The 27,977-nt window shown below is 28.6% G+C and overlaps 1 protein-coding gene and 1 long non-coding RNA gene across 3 annotated transcripts; both read right to left on the bottom strand.

The window, feature by feature from the left end:
* Window positions 1-583: 583 nt before the first annotated feature.
* LOC136978451 (uncharacterized) lies at window positions 584-13,475 on the bottom strand. Its single transcript, XR_010881227.1, has 2 exons — window positions 13,113-13,475; window positions 584-917 (listed from the first exon to the last, which is right to left on the bottom strand). It is a non-coding gene; the product is annotated as an uncharacterized lncRNA (long non-coding RNA).
* Window positions 13,476-18,149: 4,674 nt separating this feature from the next.
* LOC136978837 (patched domain-containing protein 3-like) lies at window positions 18,150-27,586 on the bottom strand. Of its 2 annotated transcripts, XM_067274667.1 has the most exons (5): window positions 26,772-27,586; window positions 26,233-26,293; window positions 20,154-21,184; window positions 19,759-20,082; window positions 18,150-19,672 (listed from the first exon to the last, which is right to left on the bottom strand). In XM_067274667.1, the coding sequence occupies exons 2-5, from the start codon at window positions 26,277-26,279 to the stop codon at window positions 18,303-18,305; spliced, it is 2,772 nt and encodes a 923-aa protein (XP_067130768.1). In that variant the 5' UTR covers window positions 26,280-26,293; window positions 26,772-27,586; the 3' UTR covers window positions 18,150-18,302. The 2 variants fall into 2 exon arrangements, with proteins under 2 accessions (XP_067130768.1, XP_067130760.1); XM_067274659.1 differs by lacking the exons at window positions 26,233-26,293; window positions 26,772-27,586 and adding an exon at window positions 22,981-23,256.
* Between the last annotated feature and the right edge of the window lie 391 nt (window positions 27,587-27,977).

Raw genomic sequence — 27,977 nt, 5'->3', positions numbered from 1 at the left:
ATACCATAATATCTTCATCTAAAAGGTAATATAAACGTACACAATAATACTTATTTTGTAGAAACTTTGTAGCGGGAGTAAAATTAGATGAAGTATTGCTGAAGCATGGAAAACTGTCTTACTTCCAAATAAAGAAAGCGATTCGGACGTTCTCTCGTCCCTTTTGAGGTTGACATTTAGTTCCCCAAACAACAGCTAGATGAAAGCGCGTTAACCACGAATAAACAGACGTCCCCGTCTTACCCCATGGCCCCATCTTGCACCACCTTCCCCTACTCAAAAATACAGTAATTTTTTCCTCCAAAAATAGTGTGTGCATACCAAAACAATTTAAATAGCATTAAAAACATTCGAAGTGAAATGTATATTATATAGTAAATTAACGATAATTTTTATAACATTTTATAGTACGGAATATATAAATGAATTGAAGAGTTTCAGGTTTTTAAAATATATATTCATTTAATTTTTTAAAAGTTTTTACAATAATAACTGCGTATAAATAAATAAAAATATCCACAACTTCTACCTAAAAACACATTGCAACAATCCCATGCATAATAAAAATTAAGCTTGATAATAATTAATAATAGGAACATTATTTTATTACGAAAAATGTTTTACGACTTTTGCAAATTTCTTGCATTTACATGATTTAACTAGACGAATCTTATAACTTCTTCTATTACCGTTTCTACAAACCAAATGTATGCGTTCGCGTTTAGTAACATCGTTGATGCATCTCCACTCGAATGAAGTTCGAGGTCTGATTTGCATGATTTCCGTATAACGAAATAAGTCTGCAACGGGTAGACACACACCTGCACATACCACTTCCGTTATTGGTTTAGCAGATGTACAATAACCGTCGGATATGTATTTTTTCGATCGCAATTCTTTGCATCCTAACTGAACACCTGTAATAATAAAAAGTACAAAATTTTAAAACATATTTTACTATAATGTTCTACAGTAATTAAAAATGAACCAAAAAGCACTGATAATGTAAGAAATGACAAAACGGAAAGTTTATTTTGTATTAAAAATACCGATATGAAACGTTATGAGATGGGTAATAATTGTAACTATTTGTCTTTAAATGGTAGTTAATTAAAATAATAATTACTTATTTTTGTAAACGTATATTATCTGAATAACTTCTGTTTTAATAATGAAAATAATGGTAATATGTACACGAAACAGAAACGGCACTCACAATTCAATATTTATCGGTATAAACATTGCTCTCTCCAGTGTTTTTCAACTATTTTCTGATATTGGTAACTCGACTTAGTAATTTTTTTCCGGAACCACCACTATTTTATTATAGGCGTATAAGGGGACAGAAAGACGTACCCTTCCAATAATGTTTTTATACCAGTAAATTGTCTCCTTCCCAACCGTAGTTTTTTTATGCCATACTAAAAAAATTAGTAGAAGAAACGAGTACTATATATAAAAGATACACTTCATTTTTATATTCACTCATGTTCCAGAAACGGGAAAGTTTTTTAAGTCATACGCGTTGGCTCGACTCCCAATATTTATATAGGTGGATATTGATGCTCTTTATCAATGTAGAGTCATTATGCTTTTCGTATTTTTGATAATACTCGTAAGAAATGCTCAGAACTGCAGCATCCCTGAAATGTTTTTGTGCCATCCTAGTGTATGCCGCAGCACCCCGGTTGAAAACTACTGCATTACATCCCTTATATTGTCAATGTTCTTTAGGTTGATATAAACGCTTTTTGTATTGTTTGATTGTTAAAAGATTACTGGTATTGCTTGTTATCTTTAAGTCTTTTATCTTATATAATACTAGTAATATTTCTAACATATTTTCGAGAACAAGAACATTAATGCGTATAAGAATAATATTCAAATGCAGATTGGACGATAAAAAACGTTAATAATACATTGCAAAAGTAAAATTGAATTGTTATTTTTGTAGTAAAAATTAATAAAAGGTTATCGGTAATCGCCGAAAAAGCAAATGAAACGATTTTTCGAAATAATAGTAATATGGCAAACACGCGAAACTATATTGATGAAAGGAAAGGATTGTAGTTAACTTATAATGAATGAAAATTATTTTATTTGACTATTAATTTATTACTAATGTATTTTCGTTGAAAGTGCATAATAATGTTGGAAAAAATTCAAATAATTGAAACATCAATTAAGCAATCCATTACAGAAATTATTTTGGTCATTCTTCGTTTTCTTTTCGTTTTTTTTTTTTTTTTTTTTTTTTTTCCTGCTTCGTGATTTGTCCGTTCACACGGCAATGCAACACGTGAGCGATGACTCCAGGGAGGACTTTTTATGGAAAACTGGTCCCTATTTAGATGTTACAAACGTGAATTGTCTTTGTTGGCAAATTCACTACCGTAAATTGTGATTCTAGAGTTCGAAAGGAAATAATGATTATTCTGATAAAGAATAAGTTCAAATTTTACAAAATTAGGAACTACATAAATTAAGGATTAAAATGATTACAGACTTGGGAAATTAACAATTTTTAGCTTGTTCATAATTATAAACCTCTGAGTATAAATTAGCTGATTTATCATTTTGTTAGTGCTTATTGCAAGAGAGGTGAAATTTGGAATTATGACTTTTGCATAATTTAAAACTTTAATTCGTTGTTGTTTAAATTTATTTAAAGAATTTCCATTCCGAGATGAAATTATTTTCAGAAAATATTTGGTAGAGTTTATTGTGATAGTTTCAATCGAAATTGGACAAGATACAACAATGGTGAGAAATAATTGATTATTATACAAGTAGATTTACAATGGAATGAAGACAAGAGAATTTCGAAATAATATATGTACTTCAAATTCTACGAATTCTACTGGTAAAAACGATTTTAAAAAATTACACAAGGAAAGATGTTTTGGGAATTTATTTGCCAACAATTTTTTCAAAGATGAATTTTGAAGAAGAATTTCAGCAAGCGATAATTGCATCCGTGTTGCACCTTCCAAATAAGTACTGATATTAATTATTCGTGGCTAAAAGTAATGTCAATTTTCTCATTAACTTTTTGCGTTAAATAAATCATGCGATTTAATTTGCAAAAAATATGTTTTTTGTTGTCATTTAAGATGCAAACAGCGAGCATTTCATTTTTACGAATTGGCCTTCGTACAAAAAAAAAAAAAAAAAAAAAAAAAAAAAAAAAAAAAAAAAAATGTTTCTCGCATGGAATCCGTAATCTTTGTTGTAAAGAAAAGAGACTTTTTCATTCAAATTATTCTCCATTATTACTTAAGTAAGAATTTTAAAATATTATACATATTAATAATCTTTATTATTAATCCCAAGTTATTCTGAATTAGAATTTGAATCACGTAGGACCAAGTAGTCGAAGTTTGCTAAACGTGATTATTATTGAATTAAGGAGACTAACAAAATTATTCTGATCGATGAAGATATGTTTTCATTTAGTAATAGTTTCTTTTATAAAAATTTAGTCGCTGCTTCATTTTTATCAATTTGATTTTTAATACATTTTCGTTCGAATTATAAGTAAAAATACCTCATGTTATTAAAGTTTTAATTGGAATGTCAAATATTCGTAGATTTTATTAAGATATAGGCCCTAATAATACATACATACAGTTCTACACCACACGCAAAGAGACGATACATTGATATTCTAAACTAATTTTAATTAACTCAATACGTACAGTTTTCAATAATTATTTACTATTTTCATTCCGTTTTGATCACATCTGTACCCATCATAAATAGAATGATTTTATATAATCATTACAATAATTGTAACTAATGTTTAAATATATTTTGAAAATATCCAGCTTTTGAATTATTAATTGAAATCAGAATTGTTTCTTCAAAACTATTGAAAAAAGTACTTTGTGAAATTCTGTAATAATAATTATTATTATTAATCAGGACAAAAACATTATTTAAACATTACAACACGCGAAACATTATTTAAAAATAAGCATAATTTGAAGACAGACATAAAAATAATTTAGAAATTAAAAATAATTCTCAAACTACAGGAACACAACACTTGAGACGTCGACCTTTCTTTATAGACGCTTCTTTGCCTAAAACTAGACAAAATTTCTTTTAAAAAGACCCTCTGGCATCGGAATCTTTTAAAAATTGTATAACAATAAAAATCCAGGACGAAAAATTATTTATAAATAGACGTGCACTTAAAAGAGTACACAATACTAAAAAGACTTCCAAATTATTTTTGCTTTTGTCTTCGAGTTGCATATATTATTAAATTCCAGTTATTTTTGTCTAATATTAGTGATCCTTGTCTGGGACATTTTCGTGACACGTTCAAATATGTTTCGGCATCTATAATATTACAAATGTAAATTTATAACAATTTTTATATTCTGAATTTTCATAATTTTCTGATATTTTTAAATTAAAATTTGACCTTAGTTTCAATGAAATTATGGATTAGTTCTGTTATAAAATATTTTTAAATGGTATAGTTTGATAAATTAATGTTTATGTGCGTGACTTTTCTCATTAAAATTATTTGTATAATTACCCAAAATATATTTCAATTTAGCAAAAATAGCCAGAATTTATTTTATATAGGAGGAAATAAAATACACATTAATTAATCTTTTCTGTCATCTATTCAAGTTTCGAACCAAGTTGTGTATAAATTGATTTGTTTTCTCGTTCTCTCGTTTCACAAACCTAAAATTATGAAAATGATGAAAATATCAATAAGTTAATTTATGGATTGACTTTTGTGAAACATTGTAATAAACTTTGCAGTTATTGGAGCAGTATTGTCACTGCAATCGTGCAACAATCACTTAAAGGGCCCAACAAAACTTATTTTTTCATTACATAACATACCTATCCACACATTCCACACAACTGTACGGAATAGTTGAAAATTACGGTATTTTTTCTTGACAAGATATTATTAAGTAACCGGGCCTCCCAATGACCGGTGCCTCGGTGCACTTCATGTTGCATCTAACTAGATCTAAAACCGTTCAAAAACATAGGCAATGAAAACAAATCTCCCAACTAAGAAATTCCTCTTATAAAACCAAATGATTTACTGAAAATTACATAAATAATTACATTTGAAAAAATACGTGATATTACATTCCAGACAATTCAATGAAGTCCATATTTTATAAGAATTTTAGTTCAACAGCTATCAATATCTAGATTCTATCTAATGTTAACGACTACAAATATTAATTTTATAAATATCCATGAAATTGTATTATATATTGCGTAAATATATTTTAAATCTTACAGACTGTTAATGAAAATTGCGAATTTGAAATAAAACAAATGTTAGTTGCCACCAGTGGATTGGATGAATAAATCTTCATAGAGTTTTCAGATAATCGGAATAAATAAGTTTTTACAAATAAGTTCAATTTCGATAAAGATAAGTCAGAAAGATGAATAAAGGATGAAAATACTAATTGGGATTGTCTAAACTGTGGGAAAAGTCTGCATCGGCTTTGAACTAACGTAAGGTTCTTCGGGAGGCAGAATAATATTTTACAACGTTGCTATGCGATCGAACAAAATTGAATGAGACAACACGAGTGTGGAAAGACAACAAAATAATAAAATGAAAAATTAGGAGAATGAACCGGATTCGTACTACGACACGAATTCTCTTCGCCAGTCTAACCTTACCGACCTTGAAGAAAATTGATCAAAGATATGAATTTTGTGTCTATTTATCATATTTATAAATTTTTTATATTAATTTGTTTATCTTTGATCAATGATTATATTTCGAACTGTGTTAAATGCTCGTATTTCCACTGACAAACTGTTGATAAAACCATAGAAAGCTAATAAATCTTTTAATATTCTGGGCAAATAAGTTTATATTTATTACAGAACTCTTTTTAATTGCAGAATTCAAGAAACATTCGACAATAAAATAAATTTAAAACATCAAAATTCCATCCCATAAAGTAAGTTTATAAAGTGATTCCTGGTATTAACTTTTATTTTTGAATAAGCATGGTAAATGATAGAAATCAATTGCTGAACTCTTGGAATAATTCATTTGTGTAGCTTGATGCAATATTTTTAACAAATAATATGAAAGTGAAATTAAATAAAAATCTGTAAAATTACCCGTTAGGAATTGTTAGTCAGAACTAATACAGACGTAAAATAGATATTTATGCCATTCTGACATAGATGTGAGATATATGTAGATGAATGTGGATAGATGTGTAGAGCGTAAATATATTTAAGTTATATATTTTATATAGGTCTATATAATATCATATATAGCCTAACATTATACATGTAATGTCATATAAATTAATTTCCTCTTTTCCTAATTATTTAAAGCATCCATAGAACGGTTTTACGACAGATAATATAATTTTTTCATTTATAGTCACTTCAAATCCGAAATTCAAAGCAGATACCATTGTCAAGGATTGCAAGTCGAAATTATCAATTGATTTATTACGAATAATTTGTCTTCAGGTAACAACGAATTGAAGTATTTTAAAAATTGCCATATTCTTTCGAAAAAGTTCGTTCTCAATTTAAAAAATTTAATTCATTCGAATGAAGTCTTAAATGTATGTAAGTGTTAATTAATATCAATTTATATAATTGAAAAACAATATTAACTGCAAATGAAACTACGATTGGTGTATGAACATCAAATGTGATGGCGTCCTCCTAGCATAGTGACTAGAAGAGTATCTGCTAATATTATTAGAACAAAGTGACGGTGCAGAGTTCAGACGTAAACACTTTATTTACAAGAGGAGAACGTTGCACGGAAAAGAAACAGAATAAACAAGAATAATTAAACAAACAAACAAAAAGAACAAGAAACCTTTTCTCCCGTCATTTTTTTTTTTTTTTTGTTCATTTAAATGGATCCGCGGATTAATCTATATTTTTTTCAATAATTATTAACCGAATATTCGAATAAAACGTTTCCAGATTTCAAAAAGCAAATATTATGAGCACATTTCCTTGTTTCGAGTTGTAACAATAGATATAAAAATGAAATATATAGATTATTCTCATCTCAAATTATGCGAGTAAATTGAGGAGTTAATCCTTCTTGCCGGTAAAATGTTTGTAAATTATATTTCAAGAACAATTTAGTATATTTACAAAATCGCTTTTGGTGTTAAAAAAAAAAACACTAAAAACCACAAGATTGGTTGGTTTATTTTGTATGCATGATAACACCCATATATCGCGTTTCCAGACATTTGGGAGATTTGCCGTGGGAATGTCTCCCGGGAGTTTTTAATGGATAACTGGGCTCTATTTAGGTGCTAATAACGTGAAGGAAACGCGGAAAACTCCACGTGACCATCCCGTTGGCTAGATGCGAACCCACAACCAACTAACTATCAGAGTTCAGTGGTTTTATCCACTCGGCCACTGGTGGACAAAAACCATGAGAAAAATAAAGTAGAACAAACTCGACATTATATTCTCGAATACTTTCGATATATAAATATATAGTGTTGCCAAATGGAATAAGAAAAATCAGTTTTATTTTTCTTCTTAGCCCCATGGGGCGGTAAGGGCGTTTTCCACACTAACGCTCTTCTGACCCCCACTCTCTGCCGGTCGAGAGCTGCCCTATATCAATTTAAAATTAAACAACGTAAAAAAGTCGCAAGCAGTCGACCACCGGACGAATCAGAAAACATGCACTTCAGACTCAAAATATTAGGATACATAAACAGCAACGAAGTGTAGTTCTTGTCCAGCCTTTTTGTTTTTTATTTTTTTATTGAGTATTGTCATGTGCATCATTGGTTTGCTTGTTGCCATACCGATGTTACACAGCTCCTTGCACAATAATATGTTGATAGTGATCTCGAGTTATCGTATTTTTACAGTAGCCTATCTACTTATGCTAAATCTAAGCAAGTCATCAACGAAGCAGTGACTCACAAGCATAAATTTTTGGTTGCATCGCTGAATTATGTAAATCGAAAGTATTTGGGAATAAACTAATAAATTCTTATTTTATTTGTAATATTTTTAATACCAAAAATCTAGCGTTCTAAGTATTACTTGGTGTTCGTCATCACTTCCTTTACTCGATGATCAATTCATTAAAAGAAAAATAAGAAATGCAGTCAAACCTGTCTATAACGGAGCCCAAAGGAACCGAACAACTCTTCCGCAGTAGACAGGTTTCCGCTTATACAGGTTATCTATTATAGGTATCCCTTGATTACGCTAAACGAAACGCTATAACAGAAATCGTTTCGGTTAATGTCGTTGATTACAACCATTTCTCTTCAACAGCTTTTGGAGTCTTACGTTTTCTATCCTGTAGTTCAAAATTTCCCGAACGAAAATTTCAAAACCACGTCTGACACACTCGAAATTTAGAAGCATCTTCCCCATACACGGTACGAGTTACTGCTTGTATAGCGTGATATCCTTCACGAAACTTAAAAGCATGTATAATACGCCCGATGTGCATTTTATCTGTAATATTTCGACTTGATTTTATTCAAACGAAATGTGACGTAAAAAAGTTTGAAATAAGCTTCAAAACAAAGAATACAATTTCGCACCGGGAATAATGTGTTAAATTTTACAACTTGTAATTAAACCACATATTTATGTTAAGTAAAAACAGCTGTTAATAAAAATATACAAAACTTTCCGTTTAAATCTTAATAAAATTATACAGTAAATTTGTATTACAGATACACTAGTCGTATTTTGCTATTTTGTATTGCATATTGTATTGTATTTTTTGACATTTTTTATGCTAGGCGTGCAAACTTCTTGTTAAATTTGTGTTAAATCGGATAAAGATACCGATTTTTCCGTTATAGGGCCCGATTTTTCTTTCCGTTTTCATGTTGGACAGGTTTCGCTATATGCAGGTTAATTTACATTAATTTTTACAAAAAATTCAAGCGATCGAAGAAATTTTCCGTTAACGACAGGTTTCGCTATATACATGTTCCGTTATAGACAGGCTTGACTGTAAAATACGAAGCAAGTTCTCTCGAAATTTAGAGAATAAAGTTTCCATTGAGACTGGAAAAACACTAAAACAGGACACGGAAGAATTAAAGCTTTGAAAAAGAATAAATTATGAATCGAAAATCATTTATAAAATTCTTCATTATTGTAATTAAGTTTTTCTACACCAATTTGGCATTAATTGATGTCATTATTCACTAAAAGTATTAATTTATATGCATAACTCATTGCATTAATTATTAAAACAGCCGGCATTTTTAATATCTCGACTGTATCAACAGCTAATAATTATATGTAGATTCTAATTATAGTTTAACTAAAAAGAGGTTTTTTTTTATTTTGTCGACCAGATGTTTAGAAGTTTCGATATGTAGGGACTTAATGTCAATCCATCGCGCGGACATCTGGACCGTGTTCGTACCCGGTCCAGGTCTATACAATTTACCACGAGCAATATGGATCGGGGAATCGTTTTCTATTCTTTACCTATGGTAGTCAACTCCATTGTGCCCGTAATGAGTATACTTGTAGCGACCGTACGGCCTTTAACTAACGTTATAGGCCATACCGTCTGTTTTTTATATAGCTGACCAAATACTGATTGTTCGGCTATATTTTACATCACTTCCGGTTTATATTGTTTCTCGAAGAATTCTGTTTATCCGTTAGCAAACGGTATCATCGACACCCAATTTTTTTGACCGAGATGCTAAACGATTCGCCGAGTTGTTTCTGTTAATGGCAAAACCGGAAAATGACAAGACACGAAACGCTATAACAGAAATCGTTTCAGTTAAATGATAACACGCCTACAGTTAATGTAGTATTTTGTCTAGAACCTGGCATCTCAAACGAACACAAATATTTATTAGTTTAGTTATTTTAATTTCCAAGCGATTTGTGGTGAGGTGTTAAATGAATAAAGTAAACGTATAATTTTTTAAACTACTCGAATTTCACGTAATAATCAAATTTGACCTTTTCAGACAAATATACACAATTACTGAAATTATAATCTTCCTTTATTCGTCCGTAAATTAGACGAAGTTTATAATCCGATTGTAACCAGTTTACAGATAAATATACGAACTGTACTGTACATACGGAAAATAGATTTTCGATGCATAGTTTAAAATTCTATAAGAAGTTATATAAATAAGAATATATGAAATTGTTTTCTCGGCAATTTAGAATAATTGCCAAAGTCCGGTTTTGATTCAGAAAATGCAGACAAGCTCCCCGACCTTGTATAGATTTTTCAAATAATGGTAAGAAGAAGCCTTTGGAAAACGTATAATTTTAGTCTGGACAGCTTTTGCAACACCTCGTCAGTCCTTCCAAAAGGAAAATAATTACAGGTCGGCAGAAATACATTTGTAAACAGTACTTTTGCTTGGCTGACATTCTGGGTGGAACTGGATTTCAGGAAGCATAGCGAATAATTTTCTTCCAACAAAGAATAACTTCTGAAGAAGCGCTCGATTACTTTCTCTACCTACAAAATTCCCCTTACGTTTTATAATTTAAGTATTATAATTTTTATAAAATTCAAATTTATCGATAAATTTAAAAGCGGCGGTTTTAAGTTACGACTCGATTGTATTTAATAATCTGCAATTTCGACACAGGAAACTGATGTCATTATAGAATTACGCTCGTTAAACATTACAGGATGTTATGTTAAGAAACGATTTGTTTATTTATTCTATGAAAAAAGCTCGGATAATTTTACAGCCAGGTCTAAACAGTGAAAGATGGCTTCAATAATTCGGGCATTTAGGCTTATAGGATAACAGCCATCTACGTCAATGAGAAAAAGTGTAGACTATATCTACTGGCTGAACTGGTTTGACAGATGAACCACCTGCAGATCTGTCTTCCAGTTCATCTGCTTGTAATTTCTCATACTTATTAAACAAAAAGTGCCGACTAAAATTTCTCAGGCTTAATAACGAAAAGCTTTTTTCTCTTAACAAAAAAAAAGGAAGTTTTAATCGAAAAATGTTCGCTAATCTGCGTGACGTGAGAACATTAGAGATTCACTAACGCACTCTAAACATTGTCTCTTAACTACATCGCTTCGCTTAAAAAGCTAATTTTACTTAATTACTTCACTTTTTTTTCTACATTTCATTACTTTGTACGCTTCGTTTTAAAAGTAAAAATAAATTTTAAACTTAAGAAAGTAAGGAGAGTTAAAAAATAGATTTTACTTTATGATGAATTGTACAAATTTCCGCAGCTGCAACTTAACAATGGCCATTTATAATTTGCAGATGGTTATTTTTAGAAATATCTAGACCAGATACGATCTAGATATTTCCTGATTTACAAATAATTTTGATTTTTTTTTTTACTAGAATTATGTCATTCACTTTATAATTTAAGCCTTTTAAATCAATATATTTTTTTAAATATACACTTAACCAGTTTCTTCATTCCTCATTTACTTTAAGCGAAAACTGTCTTTAAAAAATGATGTTTTACAGATATTTTAACACCTTTACCGAACAGATTTATTATATCACTCTTCATCTAGCAAAGTTAATATTTCATGTAAAAGAAACATGCAAATTTATAGCTATCCAATCATTTTAAGTAAATTATATTTATTATTTATGTGTGTTCTGGATATTTTTATCCCTAAATTTAGAAAGGACTTAATGTGGGCGACGAGAAAGTTATTTTAAAATGAATAAATTCATGAAGAGTTAGTCTTATAGATTATTTATCAGCCTTTCAATAATCTAATGCGAGTTATAAGAGGACACGTCGCGACATATATCACTTGGACATAAACTACTGAAGAATTAAATAGAGCTTGGTGTATCAATATTAAATATCGCTAAGAAAAAGCTGAAATATTTATATATTTTTCTATTGGACTACATGCAAAATATAAGAGCTAAACTGGAAAATCTATGCTAAAACACGGATTAAACCGAAGAGGTCTAAATTCGTGAAATTCGACAGAATGAGGTTAGTTTAAGTGAAGTTTTGAAAGAGTTCCAAATTAAAGTTTTCTTGTAATGTTATACTAAACAGTCGCTAATTAAGTTTAAACTTTTTTTATTTTTTCTATCCACAACTTGAGATTTAAACTATGCTCGGGGAAATACGAGATCTCATTATCCTTTCCGCTAATTGGAATATCAGAAATACTTTTACATCTTTAAATTAAAAGGAACAATTGGATTCATTTTTCCTAGTTCAAAGATTAGATAGACGACACTTCTGATTCACTCAACAATTTTAATCTTTGTTCATCTAAAGAGACAACAATTTTAATCAGGAAGCTCTTCCATTTCCCTCTTTAATTGGAATATGTTATAAAGATTTTTTTAAACTCGTTATTTAATTCGCTTATATATGAATTCTAAGATAAATTACGCAAAATTTTAAACGTTAAAACACCCACGCCCACTTCAGCTTGTTAACAAGTAATTGAGAGGGGGAAAAACCCCAGCGTGAACTGTCATGATAACTCGTGCTGTTGTAACCCAAGACGTACCCAAAGAACCCGGCGAAAGAATAAAAGTATATATTAAAAAAAAAAAAAGCATACTCGATCGTAAATATTAAATAGTAGTATATCTTCTAGATGGATTAGCTGATCATAGAGTGAACTAACCGGTTCGATTGAATGTCACCTTCGTCCAGCCACGTTTTGGACAGGTTTTAATGCTCTCTTCTAGCCGAAATGAGTTCAGTCATTTAAGAGCACACTTTATTTACCAACTCATTCACCCTCCTCTAATATTAAAAAAAAAAAAAAAAAAAAAAAATGAATAAAAACGCTCTCGATCCACCCGTTTTTTCTAACACGTCAGACCTTTTAATAACTATTATTATTGTATATAAATTTTTAAATGCAAACAAGAAGCAAATATTTAGCGTTTAGACTTTGTTCCCGAAGCACAAAAGTTCAGAAGAGAGGGGAGTGCATTCCACTTTTCATTGTTTGTTAATGGATGAAGCGACAACAGGTAAAATCCGTCTCGACTTAAAAATCTGGCATCACAATAGAGCTTTAAGAAAGGGCATTTTATGTTTAAAGTTTTTACCCGTTAGAAGATTATATATAATCTATTATTTTTTAAATTGCGTTTTCTTACCTTTAAGATCGAAAGTTGTCGAGTTGTAATTCTTATTTATAATTTCCGGACGGCGAAAATATTCCGCAGACGTAGAAAAAACCAGAGCTAACAATATTAAAATCATTATGTTAGTGTGTTAAGAGAGGCGCAAGTTTTACCATCTCGAAAGAAAGTCGAAACGGTTCTGTCATTATAAAAGCTGACCAGCGAGACAAACTTCGCATCTTATCCATGTGCGACTGAATTGTGCGCCCTCTCTCAACTTGTTTCCTATGACGTCACACCATCACTTTTTTCGTGTTTTAAATTAGCATTTCGAATAGACTCGAGTATAAATTAAGTCTTACGGCGTACATTCGATACTTATAGAAAGTAACGTAGCATTTTTCGATAAGAAAATATTTATTTCAACGACTTTTCTTTAAAAACTTGCGTGTTTAAAGGTTGCCATTTCGAGGTATTGTTTCGTTAAGATAGATTTGCGTGGACGTACGACACGAAAGAATGAAGTAGAATGAGGAAGACGAGCAGAGCAAAATAGATTAAACGTGCTTGTAAATAATACACTTATAAAAAAAGTAGGCAAATAGTATACGAGTAAAGAATGTTAATTGCTTTTTACGTGCCTGTTATTATTGTTAAATCTAACAGAATATTAATATTTTAAAGCTTTTTAAGTGATCGGAAATATCAAATGATTAGCGGTACAAAAAATATTTTTTAAATCTAATTTTATGCTTGACATTTTTAAATAGTTACGATGCCAGAATTCGGTCGAACTCAAAATAAAACATTATAGTTATCTCACCAGTAAAAATATTAATAGTTACTAATACTTTGCTCTGCTGTTGAAAATATTCGGTTGTATCCAAGGTGACATATATTAATACATAATAGAATAATTCCATAAAACAATTAATGTTTGCCTACAAATGTAAAAATTATCTGAAGTAAGCGGAATATTTAAATTTCTTAACAGTAAGTCGCTTCATTTTTAAGTAAGAAGCTTATCTTTAGAATATCATAACTATATTTAATACTGACACAAATACTAAACATATTTTAAAGCTTGGAATTAACGTTAAAAATAATAGCATGTTTTTGAAGTTTAAGCTTTTTTATTTTTCCTCTTTTATTCAAAAAGTTTTGTATCTAAAACGTTTGATCTAATGGAAAAGGAAAGAGAAACGTTATCTTCCGACTGCATTAGCCAGACCCGAAAGAAGTATTCTTTATCTGAAAATTAAACGTTTTAACTTAGTTATCTCATGCTTACACATCAAAAGGTAAAATCTTTTGAAACCAAGCTACTGTATTTGTCATTGGTGACTTTTTCAATGTAACTTTCGATAGAAAGGAGAAAAACTGGTTAAAATCTTGTAGAATAAAAATAGCAAAACAAAAGACTTGCTACTGATATTTTACTTATAATTTTTTATCTTGTTTGTTTATTTTTCATTTAAATAATTAGACATGAACCGGTTAAAAAGGAAACATTCGTTTAGATAACAGATTTTAAAACGAATGAATGCAATTTCCGGTTTCTTTTTTCCTTTTCCTCCTGTAATTAAGAAACTGTAAAACGTATGAATAACAGAATGGCAGTTAAGAAATTCCTATAGGATAGAAAGTTATAAGAATTGATACAATCATTATTATTTACTTATTTATTTGTTTTTATGATGTAATCGTTTGTGAGGAATATAGAAAAGGACAAAGAGATTCACAGTAGAACATATACATTTTAAAACACACAACAGATTTTAAAGTATATGTTACAATACAACACAGAACACATTTTAAAATAAGATAGCATACTTGTCGTTGAGATAAACTAACTCTTACCATCTCGTACGCTGTATACAAGATATCGAAGTTTACAAGACAATAATAAATTATATTGACTATTGAAAAGTAAATAAATAAATAAAATGCTCGAGACAATAGAATTTCAAAACTGAAGAACGGGTTTCAAAGATTATTCTAATCGTATTTACACTTTCGTATTTCTATTGTATAGATATATTTGAATAAATTGAAAAATTAATAATTTTATCTCGTTCATCAACATTAATCTCATTTAATGCGATAAGGTAACGTGTTTTTGTTTAGGCTGTACATAAGAAACACGTTTAGTCTTGTACAATATCTTGTCATATACAATTGATTACGTTATCTCTACACTTTCCTTTCGATAGGAATGAACTTTCAACGTCCTTAATACTTTTTTTTTCTTTTCATTAAAAGATTCTCCATTTTTATTGGTCTAATGTATTTTCTTGTATAATTTATTATTTAAATGAGCAAATTACTGTATTTCAGTATAATCCTTACATTTTTGAGATCAATGAAATTTAGTTATCATTTATATTACTTTTTTTAGTATTTAATTTAAGATATGTAATTAAATATTTGGAATTTCGATAATAAAGTTTGAATTTATTATAACGCAGATTAAAATGTTTATTTTAAAATGTATACAAGAAATTAAAAAAAAAATCTACTATACATTTTTAAAAATTTGAAAAAAACTTCAATTAATTGACTCCAGATGGCAGCACTAAACAGTTTATATACTATCTTAATTCGAGATTCTGCATATTTATATATTTATATATTTTGTTTTAAACAATGTATAAGCACATAATTAAAATAAATTAGTGTGTTTTTAATATATAATTAATTAACTTTTCATTTAACAAATAACAATTTTATAAACATTTTATTTACATATTATTTATAAACATTATTTTTTTTTCTTATTTATATCGAAAAGTTCGTTTAAAAAGTGTATAATTTAGATTTTCCATATAATAGAAAATTTCAGTTAGCCTACAAAATTTTAATAATTATATAAATCATAAATAATTTTTCTAAGCTATAAAAGTAATTTTCAGTTTTTAGTTTTAAAAATTTCAAATTAAATTGAATGATTTTAAGTGTGATGATGACTCAAAAATTACTCATCAAAGTAAAATGTAATCGATTTTAATAATTAGAAATTATAATAATCTGGGTAACTATTTGTTTACAATTTAAACAACAAGTCTGTATAAAGCAAAGGCGAGGAACCAGCAGTTTGAAGGTTTCAGATTCCCACTTTTGTATAAAATGTATAAGGCAGAGGTAGCGAATCCACCCTACAAATTTTATATTTTATCAAGCCACACTAGAAGAGTTTTGTGGCTTCTAAAGCTGCCTGATAAATTAAAAAGAAATATAGAAAAAGGAAAAAAGTTATACTACTCAGTTTGGTTTTGCATAAAACTAACCTGCATAAAACTAATAAATACCCAGTTTAAATTGGGTATTTTATAAATTTTAAATTATGAAAACATTTTAATATATTTTTTAATAATATTGCATCCATCTAAACGTATGTATTTTCTGTGCATGTCTTCTGAATGTATATACAGTACTTCTGCAATCTGCAATGGAAGATGACTCTTTGAGATCACTCTGAAGTAAGATCAGGTCTTTCGATATACAGTAGAAAGATTGTCTAATTCTGAAGATAACTCAATTAAATAAGAGAATTTTTCTTACAAAACAGTGTATTCATTACTATTTTATTAATTTCCAAGCTAAATAATAGATTAAATGGATACATATCACCTAAATCTATCAAAATAAACTTTTATGAATATGAAAAAAAAAGTTAAAACATTTTGTTTCTTATAAATAAGCTTAACATTATATATGTTATAAAGATAAAGCAATTTTTTCCATATTTGCATTTTAAATTATATGCAGAAATTCTTTTTAAAATTGCTAGTGAAAAATGAAAGTTAATAAAATATTATGTTAACGCCGAGTAAGCAATATCTATAATTTTGTTCTGTTTAAGTGTTGTCTATCAACAGCAGTAATCATAGGCCGAGAGTTGATAAATTATTTATTAAAATTTTTTACCGAGTTATCTTATTTAACAGCCATTAATCCAATCAGAAAAAGTTATGAAGGAGCAAATGTCGTTGTTATATCGTGTTACTGAAAACAGGCGATAAAGTTCTCTGCCATTTCGAATTTTGTCTTACATTACATTATTTAATGTAAATTAAGTATAAATTATAAATTTATTGTATTTATTCAAGGTGAATGAGTTCAAATCGTTACATTTATTGTCAAATTTTTCTTTTAAGCTTTGTGTAATTGTTTAAACCGAATCGAAAAATGCTATTTCTGTATTATAGTTTATATCTTATAGATATAAACTTTGCAGCGGAAATGCGTAAAGCAGGAGCACTCCAGGGAGCCAAGAGGCTAAGGCTCCTTTTTGTTTCAACTGACGATAATTTAGGATAATGGTTTTGAAATTTTATTTCAGCATAAGAATAATAATCGTTATACTTTTAAATTATTATGTCTGATACACGCTTGATATATCCTGATATTTTAAAACTTCTAAATACTGCTTAAATTGAACAATGTATTTTCTATATATATAATCAAGGGCGGATCTACACGGAAACTAATAGTGCTTAAGCCCCGGGCCCCCAAGTATCAGGAACCACAAAAATTGAATTATCATAAATTTTTAATACTTTTTCATTAACAACAAGCGCTTATCGTATAGTAAAAAATAGTTAATATTAATAATATAATAATGATAATTTTTGTATTATTTGGATTAACAAAAAATGGGACCCCATTGGACTTCAATAAGCCCTAGGCTCCGCAAAACCCAGATCCGCCCCTGTGTATAATAACTAATTTTTTCCTTGCGAATTAATTATAATAGAAAAACCAGATTCTTTGTACGTAATTACAGATCTTTTGAACAATTTAATTAAATTAGATTCGTTAATGGTAAACCACTATGGACCTTTGTCCTTGATCGTTATCATCTATCAATTTCTATCTATAAATAGGTATGTTTATAATTACCTATAAATAAAATTCAGTATATAAAGATAATCTATACATCGCTCTTCACTTTTAATAAAAATACACTTTATAGTATAATAATGTAATAAATTGTTTAATTGTAATTGAAAAAATTTATTATAAGCTTATTATTTAATATAAGCTTTAAATGTCTTATGCTTATTCAAGTATTTTAAAATTGTTTTATTGAATACATTATATCAAAACTACAATAATTAAATAATTATTGAATCAAATATAAATATAAATTTAAAATTCTACATGTATTCAGAATGAAACAACTTAAATACATTTTAAAATATAATTTTATATATATTACGATCAAAAATCTATTCTTTTAACCCAAATTTCTTCCGTTTTGTTATCTGTTGAATTACTAGGAACTGAATGACTCTTTTCTGAAATTTTCTCCTTTAAATCCTTACAAGAATTAATATTATTTGAAAAATTCCGTTGCAGGAGTGGTTGCTGTTTAGGAATGATTTTCTTCCATAAACTATCCCAGATACTGAGAATAACGGGTAATATAAACATAGCGTGTATGGCTGTGAATGTTACAATTAAGAAAATAGTCTTCAAAAATACTTGAAGCATATAAGATGGCACAAAAGCTAGAACAATTATACCCAATATAGTTGAGAAGGAACCTTGAAATATAGGCATACCCACTGCAAATAACGATGCTTTGAGATTTTCTTTCGATGATTTTTTGTTAGAAATGATAAATGCGTATGCGATGTGGGCTGGATAATTAACAGAAAAACCTACACACATCACTAAACTTATCATAGATAACACATCCAGATTAACTCCCCACAGTGACATATAACCGATAGCTTCAACTTCCACAGCAATGATTGTTACCGCAACACATACAGCGCAAGTAAAATTTGGTATAAAAATGAAAAAGATAACCATCATGACCACTGCAGCCACACAAACTGTCTGAATAGATATTGACTTTACAACAAACATCTGTTCATTAAATATAAAATATAAACAATGGGTAATTATAGATATTTTAGACTCTCTCATAACCTCTTTCACGTGTTTATATAATTCCCTCTCTTTGTCTCTGTTATCGCATTTATGGATAGTAAAATGAAATCTACTACTAATTATTTCTGTATAGTTCTCATTAAACACTATATCATTTCTTAATTTTCGAGTTTGAGGAAATTTTAAGAAAACATTATGCACACAATCAATAAAATCTTGCTTATCAGTAAGATTATACGCTCTGAAAGAATATGAAAGAATTGGATGTTTCGACATTAACTTAAAATACTTTAACCAATATTCTGTGAAGAAACCACCTTTTATATAAGGAGTAGCTTCAAAATTTTTAATTAAGTCGTCAATGTCTTGTTGCACTTTTGGATCAGCATAATTTAACGTTTCGTTAATGGCAACGTGTATGCGACCCGTATACTCACCAAAGTATTCAAAATTTAATTTAATGTATTTATAACTGCTGGTTTTTGGATGAAGAAGGTCGCTGAGTTCCATTCCTTCCTTCATATGACTGCATCCCCAAATAGCTACTGCAATGTTTATCAAGAATAATGCAATAATTATAACTTTGCTACATGTCTTAGTTAATAAACCTCCTATGGTTTCTTTAAAAAACTTCATAAATATGTCTTCTTGTATTACTGTAGCTTCTTCTTCGCAAGTAGACGTTTTGTTTTCTGAAAAAGATCAATTTCTAAGATCAAATAAATTTTTTTTAAATATTAATTAATTTGTCATAAAATAAGCAAAAATTGAAAAATACCTTTAAATTTCACTGGTCTAAAAGTAAAAGGATGAAGTTTTTGTTCTTCTCTGAGTCCACTTAAAGCCATGCATCCTCCAAAAAATGTGATTTGATACACGTAAGTAAAAAACACGGCAGTTGCAGCATATATACAAAAAAGTTGTACAACAGGAAAGGGTGTAACCATTCCAAAACAAAAAGAAAATAAATTAGTGAGTGAAGTTATGGTAATCGACACTGCTGCTTCTGAATAGGCTTCCCCCATTCTCCTTTTTAAACTTTTTTCGGGACTTGTACGTCTCCAAGCAGAAATTAGAACAAATGAATCATCCATTCCTATTCCTATAATTAATTACAATAAGTCAGAAACTTATTGCAAAATATCTGTAAAAATACATAAATTATACAATTACCTATCATCAAGAAGGGCAAAGCTATTATCACGTCGACGTATTCCACTCCGCAATACATAAGCATCCCAAAAGTAGCCGAAACAGCTAGAAGAGAAGAAATAAATCCCGATAATCCCAACCATGGTTTACTTCTAATCCATTCAGTTGACATGCATGTGATTATTGAAAAAAGCAACATTAACACTACTGAAATTCCAATTAGAGAAATGCTTTCAGAAGTGTTTCTTCCAAATTCGTTTTCTACCGATCTAAAACTAATTTTGTACGCTATGATGTTATCAAATTCTGTACTATGAACATAATCACTGAAAATACTTTCCCATTTAGTAACAATATGATCCATTAATTCAGTTTTGGTATGGTAAAAATAGTTCAAACGAAAGGCTCTTGCTTCTTGTACGTAATCATCATTATCCAATGTCACTCCTCCTAAATTCGCTCCGTAGGGAGTTATTTTAAAATTATCAAAGTTTATATCTACTGGATACTTAAATTTAAATGTTCCTTTATTATAATCATCGATCTTCGTTAATAACGATAATCCAACGTTGTTGATACAATTTCCATTCCTTCTAGCACAAATTTGACTGTAATTCCAATGTTTATCGTTCATATAAACCGTGAAATTTTGTACAAAGTTATCAATCTCAACTATTTCTCGAAAAACATCTGTTCTTAATATATTTCCTTTATCCTTAGGTATAATAATTAGGAAAATTGCATCTCTTATCCTTGTAGCTCTCGAAGGATCAAAATTAGCAACTTCATCAAATGGAAACAATTTCTCCATAGCATCTCTATCTCTTACGGCTTTACTATCTTTCATAGAATATAGATATTCCGCATCTTTTAAATACTTCATCTGCAAATATCCAGTCGATAAAATTAAAGATATAAAGAAAGGTATTAATATAAAATGGATGGGATGTTTGGAGATGGAATGTCCTAGCAGCGTGCAACATAAACTTAGAGTTTTCTGCGCGCAATTCCACTTCATTTCCTCTAGATATATCGAAGTGTTAGAAGAGTATCTGTAAAAAATAATTGGCATTAATTTAAATCGGTATAAACAAATATTAGGAAGAAATATTTTATCAATTATATTAATATATTTCTCTCGTTTTTTATATTAATTGTATAATTAAAAATTTGTGAATAATATATAAAATATTTTCTAAATTTTATTATATTAATGCCTTTTGCTTCGTTTCTAAGATGCTACATTTCCTCGATTAAACCTCTATTATTTATAAAATGTACAGTACTTATCCCAAGGGAATTATTGAAGGCCCTGGGTCTTATTACTTGTAACAAGAGACGAGGGGATGAAAATCGAAAGAAATACCTTAATTATTCGTACATTTTTTCAACTATCAAAACCGTTTATTGGCTGTATTTGTGGGTTACAGTTATAACATTTGAAATAATTACTGTTTTCATAGTTAACTACATTCAGATTATTCTAATTCGGTTATTACGTTGTCATTCGTGTTTGCTTCGATGCGTTTGTAGGAATAAGACATTGATTATCACCACAGACTACCTCGACAACCAAGATCTTCTGATTCAAACTCACCATCTCTTTCCAATTCGATTTTCCTAATTACCCTTCGGCCGGTAAGCTCTCGACTTATGAACTCGATCGTCACTTTCCCACGCTCAATATTCGACAATATTTATATAGTAATTTTATTTCCAAAAATGTTTTCTTGAACCTTGGAATAGAAAGTGCTGTCCGATTGTAGATAATTTGAAGGAGCAATATTTTAGATAAACTTCATACCTGTCACTCTTAACAGTGCAGTTTTTCAACTTGTTTCACATGCTTTTCAACGGGGATTTATTCGAGACCGGGTTTCATTTTTAACAGCATCTTTATACCATGGGGTTTATTCGAGGAAATAAGATATTTTATATGGTCTTAATACCGTATCAAGATTAAGTCACTAATTAATTTGAACATGTATTTCTTTACATTTTTCACAATTGATATTTCTTACATTTTATCTGAAGAAGAAAAATTAGAAATTTTTATTTTTTAAGTTTCTGTTGTTTAGTCTAAAGCCAAAGAACTAAGCAAATAAATATTTTTATTGAGTATTAACTCACACTATCAGATAGGATTTACTTCAACTAATGTTCAATTCGTTCATTCATCTCTACAGATATACTGTAACTCTCATAAAAAAAGAAATCTTTAAGGATCAAATTCCGAGCTAAGAAATAAATTTAAAAAAAAATAAACTTTAAATAATCTAATTAAATTATATTTTCTTTGGAAGATATTTATCTAAATCATTAAATAATTCTCCAAGTTCATTAGATTAAATATCACAAAAAATTATTGTGAAATTGAATAAATTTCCTATCAAATAAACCTACTTTTTTATTATCTTCAATAATTAATTATCAGTTAATATTTATTAGATATCATAATATTTTTAAAGTAAAATATCAAAATAAATTTTATACAAACAATACAAACAAATCCCCTTTAAGTAGTTTTCAATTATTTTTTAAAAAAATAAATTTTTTTTATTATAAAATATTTCATATGTCAACTTCCTATATAATAAATATCGATTTACAACTACAACTTAATTTTTTACACACAAAAGTATCGAGTTTACAACTACAAAACTAAAAAAAAAAATTATAAATTCAAGGCCTCCATTGAATTTCAACAGATTATCCCTTTGATTCTTATTACTGAATATTTTTCTGTCTTCCTCATTATATATTTTTATATAAACTGTACAATAATTTCCTTATTAAGTTACGCTAAATTAAGGAATTAATTATTCATACGAAAAATTTTTCTACTCACATAAAACATATGAATTGATGGACTTTATTTACCCGATAGCTCAACTCAGATAAAAATAGACTGTTTCTGATACAGTATAGACCAATAACTACATCTCTTATGACCTTTCTTGCGATACAAAGATTAAAAAATAAAAAATAATAAATAGCGTAGAAACTATTGGTAGATAATTTATCTGTTTGATAACCCTGTGTAAACAAGATTTGCTCCATAGAATTAATATAAAGCACTCTTAATACTTAGATGTAAATTGATTTCAACAAATTTATCATATTCGTTAACTTGTGTTTTAAAAGTTTAGAGAATTTTTTATAATTATTTTATATATTTTATTATTTTTTTAAAAAAGTTAAGATATGGATAATTGAAAGTTGCAATCTCTGTTCGTTCAAATGAAAATATTTCGTAAATATAGGAATGATTTGATACAGCGATAAGCATTTGAGATAAAGTAAAATTACATTTAAAAAATTGTAAATAACTCATATCAGCTATAAATTACTATTTATTATAAGGAAATTTATAAAAAATTAAAATTTTACGTAAAATTAAGCTTTAAAAAATCTCTAAAACTTGTTACTTACCTCATTTTAAGGTTGTATCCCGAAGAATTATTACACTCTTAAAGCACTTTTTATTTCTTATGATTTAATAAAATAATTAAATGTTCGGCCAGAGAATAAATATAAATCTTTATTATATTATATATATATGAATATGTGTAAGTAAATCTGTGGAAAGACTATACAGAAGTTACAAAGTTGTCGGATTTATACAAGGCAACGTTCTATCAAATGACATCATACGATTGATTTCAATTTCCTAATTTTACTAATATAAAATACACGCGTACAAAAACTTCACAATAACATTTAACTGATAAAATATTAATTTTTAAAACAGTTTTCTAGTAATTTATTATAGTTTTTCTTCTTAAAATCGTGTAATATGACGAAAAAGTTTAGTTTTTATAACATCGTATCGAATTCTTCCGTAGAGTAGAAAGCCTTTAATCTGGACCAGATGAGACCAATTGTTTCGGATTACGGAGAAAATTATCGAAAATCGAAAAAAACAATAAAAGTTATATTAAAAGCAAATAATTATTTCTACTCTGTAATGTTATTTGTATCAAGCACATTGCTTTATTTAATTTACTTATCTTTCTGAAGAAATAATAATGAGAGTGAAAATCCAATATAATTGTAACAGAAATAATTTAATTTACTAAAATAAAATTATAAAAACTGCTTCTAAAATAAAAGAAAAAAAGTTTACTTTTATTACTACATAAACAATAGATAAAAGCCTTCCTTTTCACATAGATAACTGATAAAACAAATTTTTGTTTCTACTTCTACACACTTTAGTCAGACATAATTGATTAAAAGTGACTTCTTATATTCATTATTATTTAATTTAAGCTGGATTCTATGTTCGATTTTCATCTTTCCATATCTTAAACACGCCCAATGGCCGGTGTATTACACTCTTCAATAAGGGACTCCCCAATTTGTGGGGGCCTATGCTGTTTGGATGTTTTTAATAATTTATATTAATATTTTTAAAAAATATTTGCTATTATTAGATTTAATTTTACAACAAAATATCAAAGAGTATTGAAAATAATTAGATTGGTAGGGCCTCTCCCAATATAAAAGAAATGTAAGGGCTTCTAAATCATAATTATATCATTTAATATATCTAAATATATATATATTTGATATAGGAATTTAATAAATATTTATAATTGTTATAAATATAAAATGATAAAAAGTCAATAACTTAATATGAAATTTCATATATTAGTTTTATTTTTTACATTTAAAGTTACTAAATCAAGTCTAAATGATGAATTTTTTTTTAGAATGATTAATTTATATTTTTATTTTATTATATGCCATATATGAATGTTAATATGGGTTTATTGTAGATGAATTTATCAATTTTTCTACTATGCAAAATGTGCAAAAATGTAGACTTATAGACGAGAGAAATATTAATATTTATTTTAACTATCATAGAGTTTGTTTAAAAATTTATTAATCTAAATTTCAGTAATCCAACGTTTACAATTGCTGACTACGGGATTTAGAATATTTAATTTAAATATTTCTGTTAATTGTTATTGGTTTTTGTATTTATATTTTCTCTACATTTATAAATACTGCGACCATTAATTAAATGCGCAGAAATAAATAAGTAAAAAGTGATTTAAATGAAATTTTTGGGAAAGAGTATTAAATCAATAAATTGTAAGAAGAAAATTAGTAGAATGCTTACACATCATAAAATAAATCACGTAAACAAATATTGATTTTAGAAGATTTAGAACACGATTAAAAAGTTTAAAAAAGGTATCCATTCGCTGAGCTGTCACGTTGTTGTCAACTCTGCAAATGTTTGACAGTCACGAGCTCAGCTGCTATTGTCACGTTGTAAGTGCCGCATATCAATAGACCATCAAACATATTTATAACCTCAAGTAAGGTTTGTATGTTATATTCTATACGTTTAGCTGAGCCACAGATGACTTTTTCTATTCTACTAAACTATCAAACTATAATTTTCCTAGAATCATTTCAAGCTTGATTTCATTAATATACGCATTGAAGTATTATTCCCAAGGCTATAAAATGAGTTCGCTAAAAGACTGCATTTCAATGTCTTTGAATAGAGAGATATTTTACGAATATTATCCATAAAATATTGATAAAAATTATCTTTTGAGTCAGTATTTTATGGTTATAGCATCAACATTTCTGAGACTTTTATCGCTCTTTCATCAATGCATTTCTTCCACGAATGATAACATAAAAAATATCATCTTTGACTTTTCTTGAAAATAATGCATTGTGATACTTAATTAGTTTTATAAATAATTCTGTGTTTATTCACCTTAAAATTTCACTTTGTTTTTTGATTATAACAGGAAATTAAATGTAGAGATATGAATATTCTACCTAATTTAATGTTAAATTGAATTAACGTTAGATTTTAAATAATTCATATATGAGTGATGTAAATTCATTCAAAATTAAATTTAATTATATCATTCTTAGTGTATTTACTATCAAAACAATGTGGCAAAACTTTCTTATCTCTCAATTGCACAATTTAAAATAGTTTAATAGGCGACTGGCATTCAATAATTAAATATATTTAAATATTATTCATATCAGATGAATATAAATACATATAAATATGTAAAAAACGCTAAATATTTATATGTATTTATGTTAAAAGTATTACCTTGAAATTGAATTACACCTATGGATTATTTGATCTGAAAAATACATTTTCTTGACAACAACTACAAAAATTAGGATAATACAGAATTGAGATCTTGAAATATTTCAGATAAAGTTATAGTAAAATATTAAACGTATCGGTTACTAAATTATTATTTTAGAAAATATTTAGAATTTTTACCGACCGATGATTGTTAAACAAAATTCCATTGACTCGTAAACTTGGTCTTTATTTTTTTAGATTATTTTAGAAACGTGAACGATGTAAATAAATGAAATTTTTAATTACTTTTTATGAGTTTTTTTATAGTAAAATTAATGCGTATTTTTAATAGATAAAGACTCTCGTATCTTCAACAAAACTATTTTACAATTTACTTGTTCGGATAATATTTAAAATTACGTAGCGTTAATATTCACCCGTGATATTTTTCAAACTTTTTTGCCCTGTGAAGCACCAAGAGGATCTTCATACACTTCAGCCAGGCCCACAACGACAGGTGAGAGACGGGGCCAGACTGCATATCAGAGATAGATTACCCTTAAAAATTCCTGGGGTTTCTTAATCATCCAGATTCGATCCAGGGTTCCAGTGTACTACGCTGACGCTTTAACCTCTTCGGCTTACCTGCGATATTTGTCAGTTCCAAATTTAGTTGTTATTTTATCTACTGTAGTTCAAGCAATGTCACACCATTCTGACTCTTGTTCTCTTCCAAAAAGATAATAGACGTTGGATATCCGATAGACATATACATCCGTGTCCACAACAGAATCAGAAACTTCAATACGGTAAACTAGAAACGATGAATTAACAATATCTTCCGTTAGATCAAATGGTAAGAAGTTTGATGAACATACAGAAAAAGACTGTATTACGAAAGTAAAATGTAAGAAAATGCTTTCTTTTGTGAATTATAAACTACTTATTATATATAAACTAGCAATTGTAAATATTACACTTTTAAATAATATGATATAACAAGTATGTTATATACAATTTACAATGCAATATACATTGTATATAAAAGAATGAAAACTGTGGTTTCTTTTCACACAGTTTATTTTAACAAAGGTAAGTCAAAAATTAGAGTTTGCAACTGCTGGAAATAAATACAGACGTACTAATGAAACATTTGAAGAAGTCTCAGGCCAGAAATCGAATGTTGGCACGAGTTGTTCTCGAACAGCACTGGAATATGAAAATGCACAAGTTTATAGGGGTACTTCTTCGTTATGATGTCGCCAGTGAGGATATCGAAGTTCAGTCAAGAGGAGAAAGATATGGTTTCATGCAAATGACACGCATAATTTCTCTCATTACACTCGTGGTCTGTTGTTGAAAGACAGCTTCTACCTCAGAGGTAACGTTAGAATACCGGCAAAGCACGGTAATTATAATGGCCAAAATATCGACATAGCAGTTTCTTACATAGTCCTGGCCTACGAATAGGGATGTACTGTACTGTACATCCAAACAAATTCGTTTGGTCGATGATTAACTTGACAATGACGAGCATCATGTCGCTCCTTGTCGTAACGCCGTGACATCAAAGTGTGAGCCTTTGCTAGGTTTCGAGTTTCCTCAAACTTTTATATCGAGAGAAGCTGGATAATCCTCAAAATTCCTCTCCGGAGTTACAGGTTGTGTAAGGAACTGTAGTATGACGACCGCGAACCAAACAGAATGGTAAATAACCCGAACTCCAATAATCTGTCGGTCGTAACAAACATTTTTCCTTATTT

The sequence above is a fragment of the Centruroides vittatus genome, unplaced genomic scaffold, assembly GCF_030686945.1.
Source record: "Centruroides vittatus isolate TY-2023 unplaced genomic scaffold, ASM3068694v2 contig_1154, whole genome shotgun sequence".
In the NCBI taxonomy this organism is placed as follows: domain Eukaryota; kingdom Metazoa; phylum Arthropoda; class Arachnida; order Scorpiones; family Buthidae; genus Centruroides; species Centruroides vittatus.
Note: the sequence above shows the minus strand (reverse complement) of the source record. Positions and strands in the feature narration are given on the sequence as shown.

Coding starts and splice junctions, on each gene's coding strand:
- LOC136978837 (XM_067274659.1), bottom strand. CDS start 23,192: ATGGAGCAAATCTTGTTTACACAGGGTTATCAAACAGATAAATTATCT. Junction 21,185..22,980: donor CATCAATTCATATGTTTTAT/GTGAGTAGAAAA, acceptor TATTTTTTACAG/ATACTCTTCTAACACTTCGA. Junction 20,083..20,153: donor TTTGCCCTTCTTGATGATAG/GTAATTGTATAA, acceptor AATTAATTATAG/GAATAGGAATGGATGATTCA.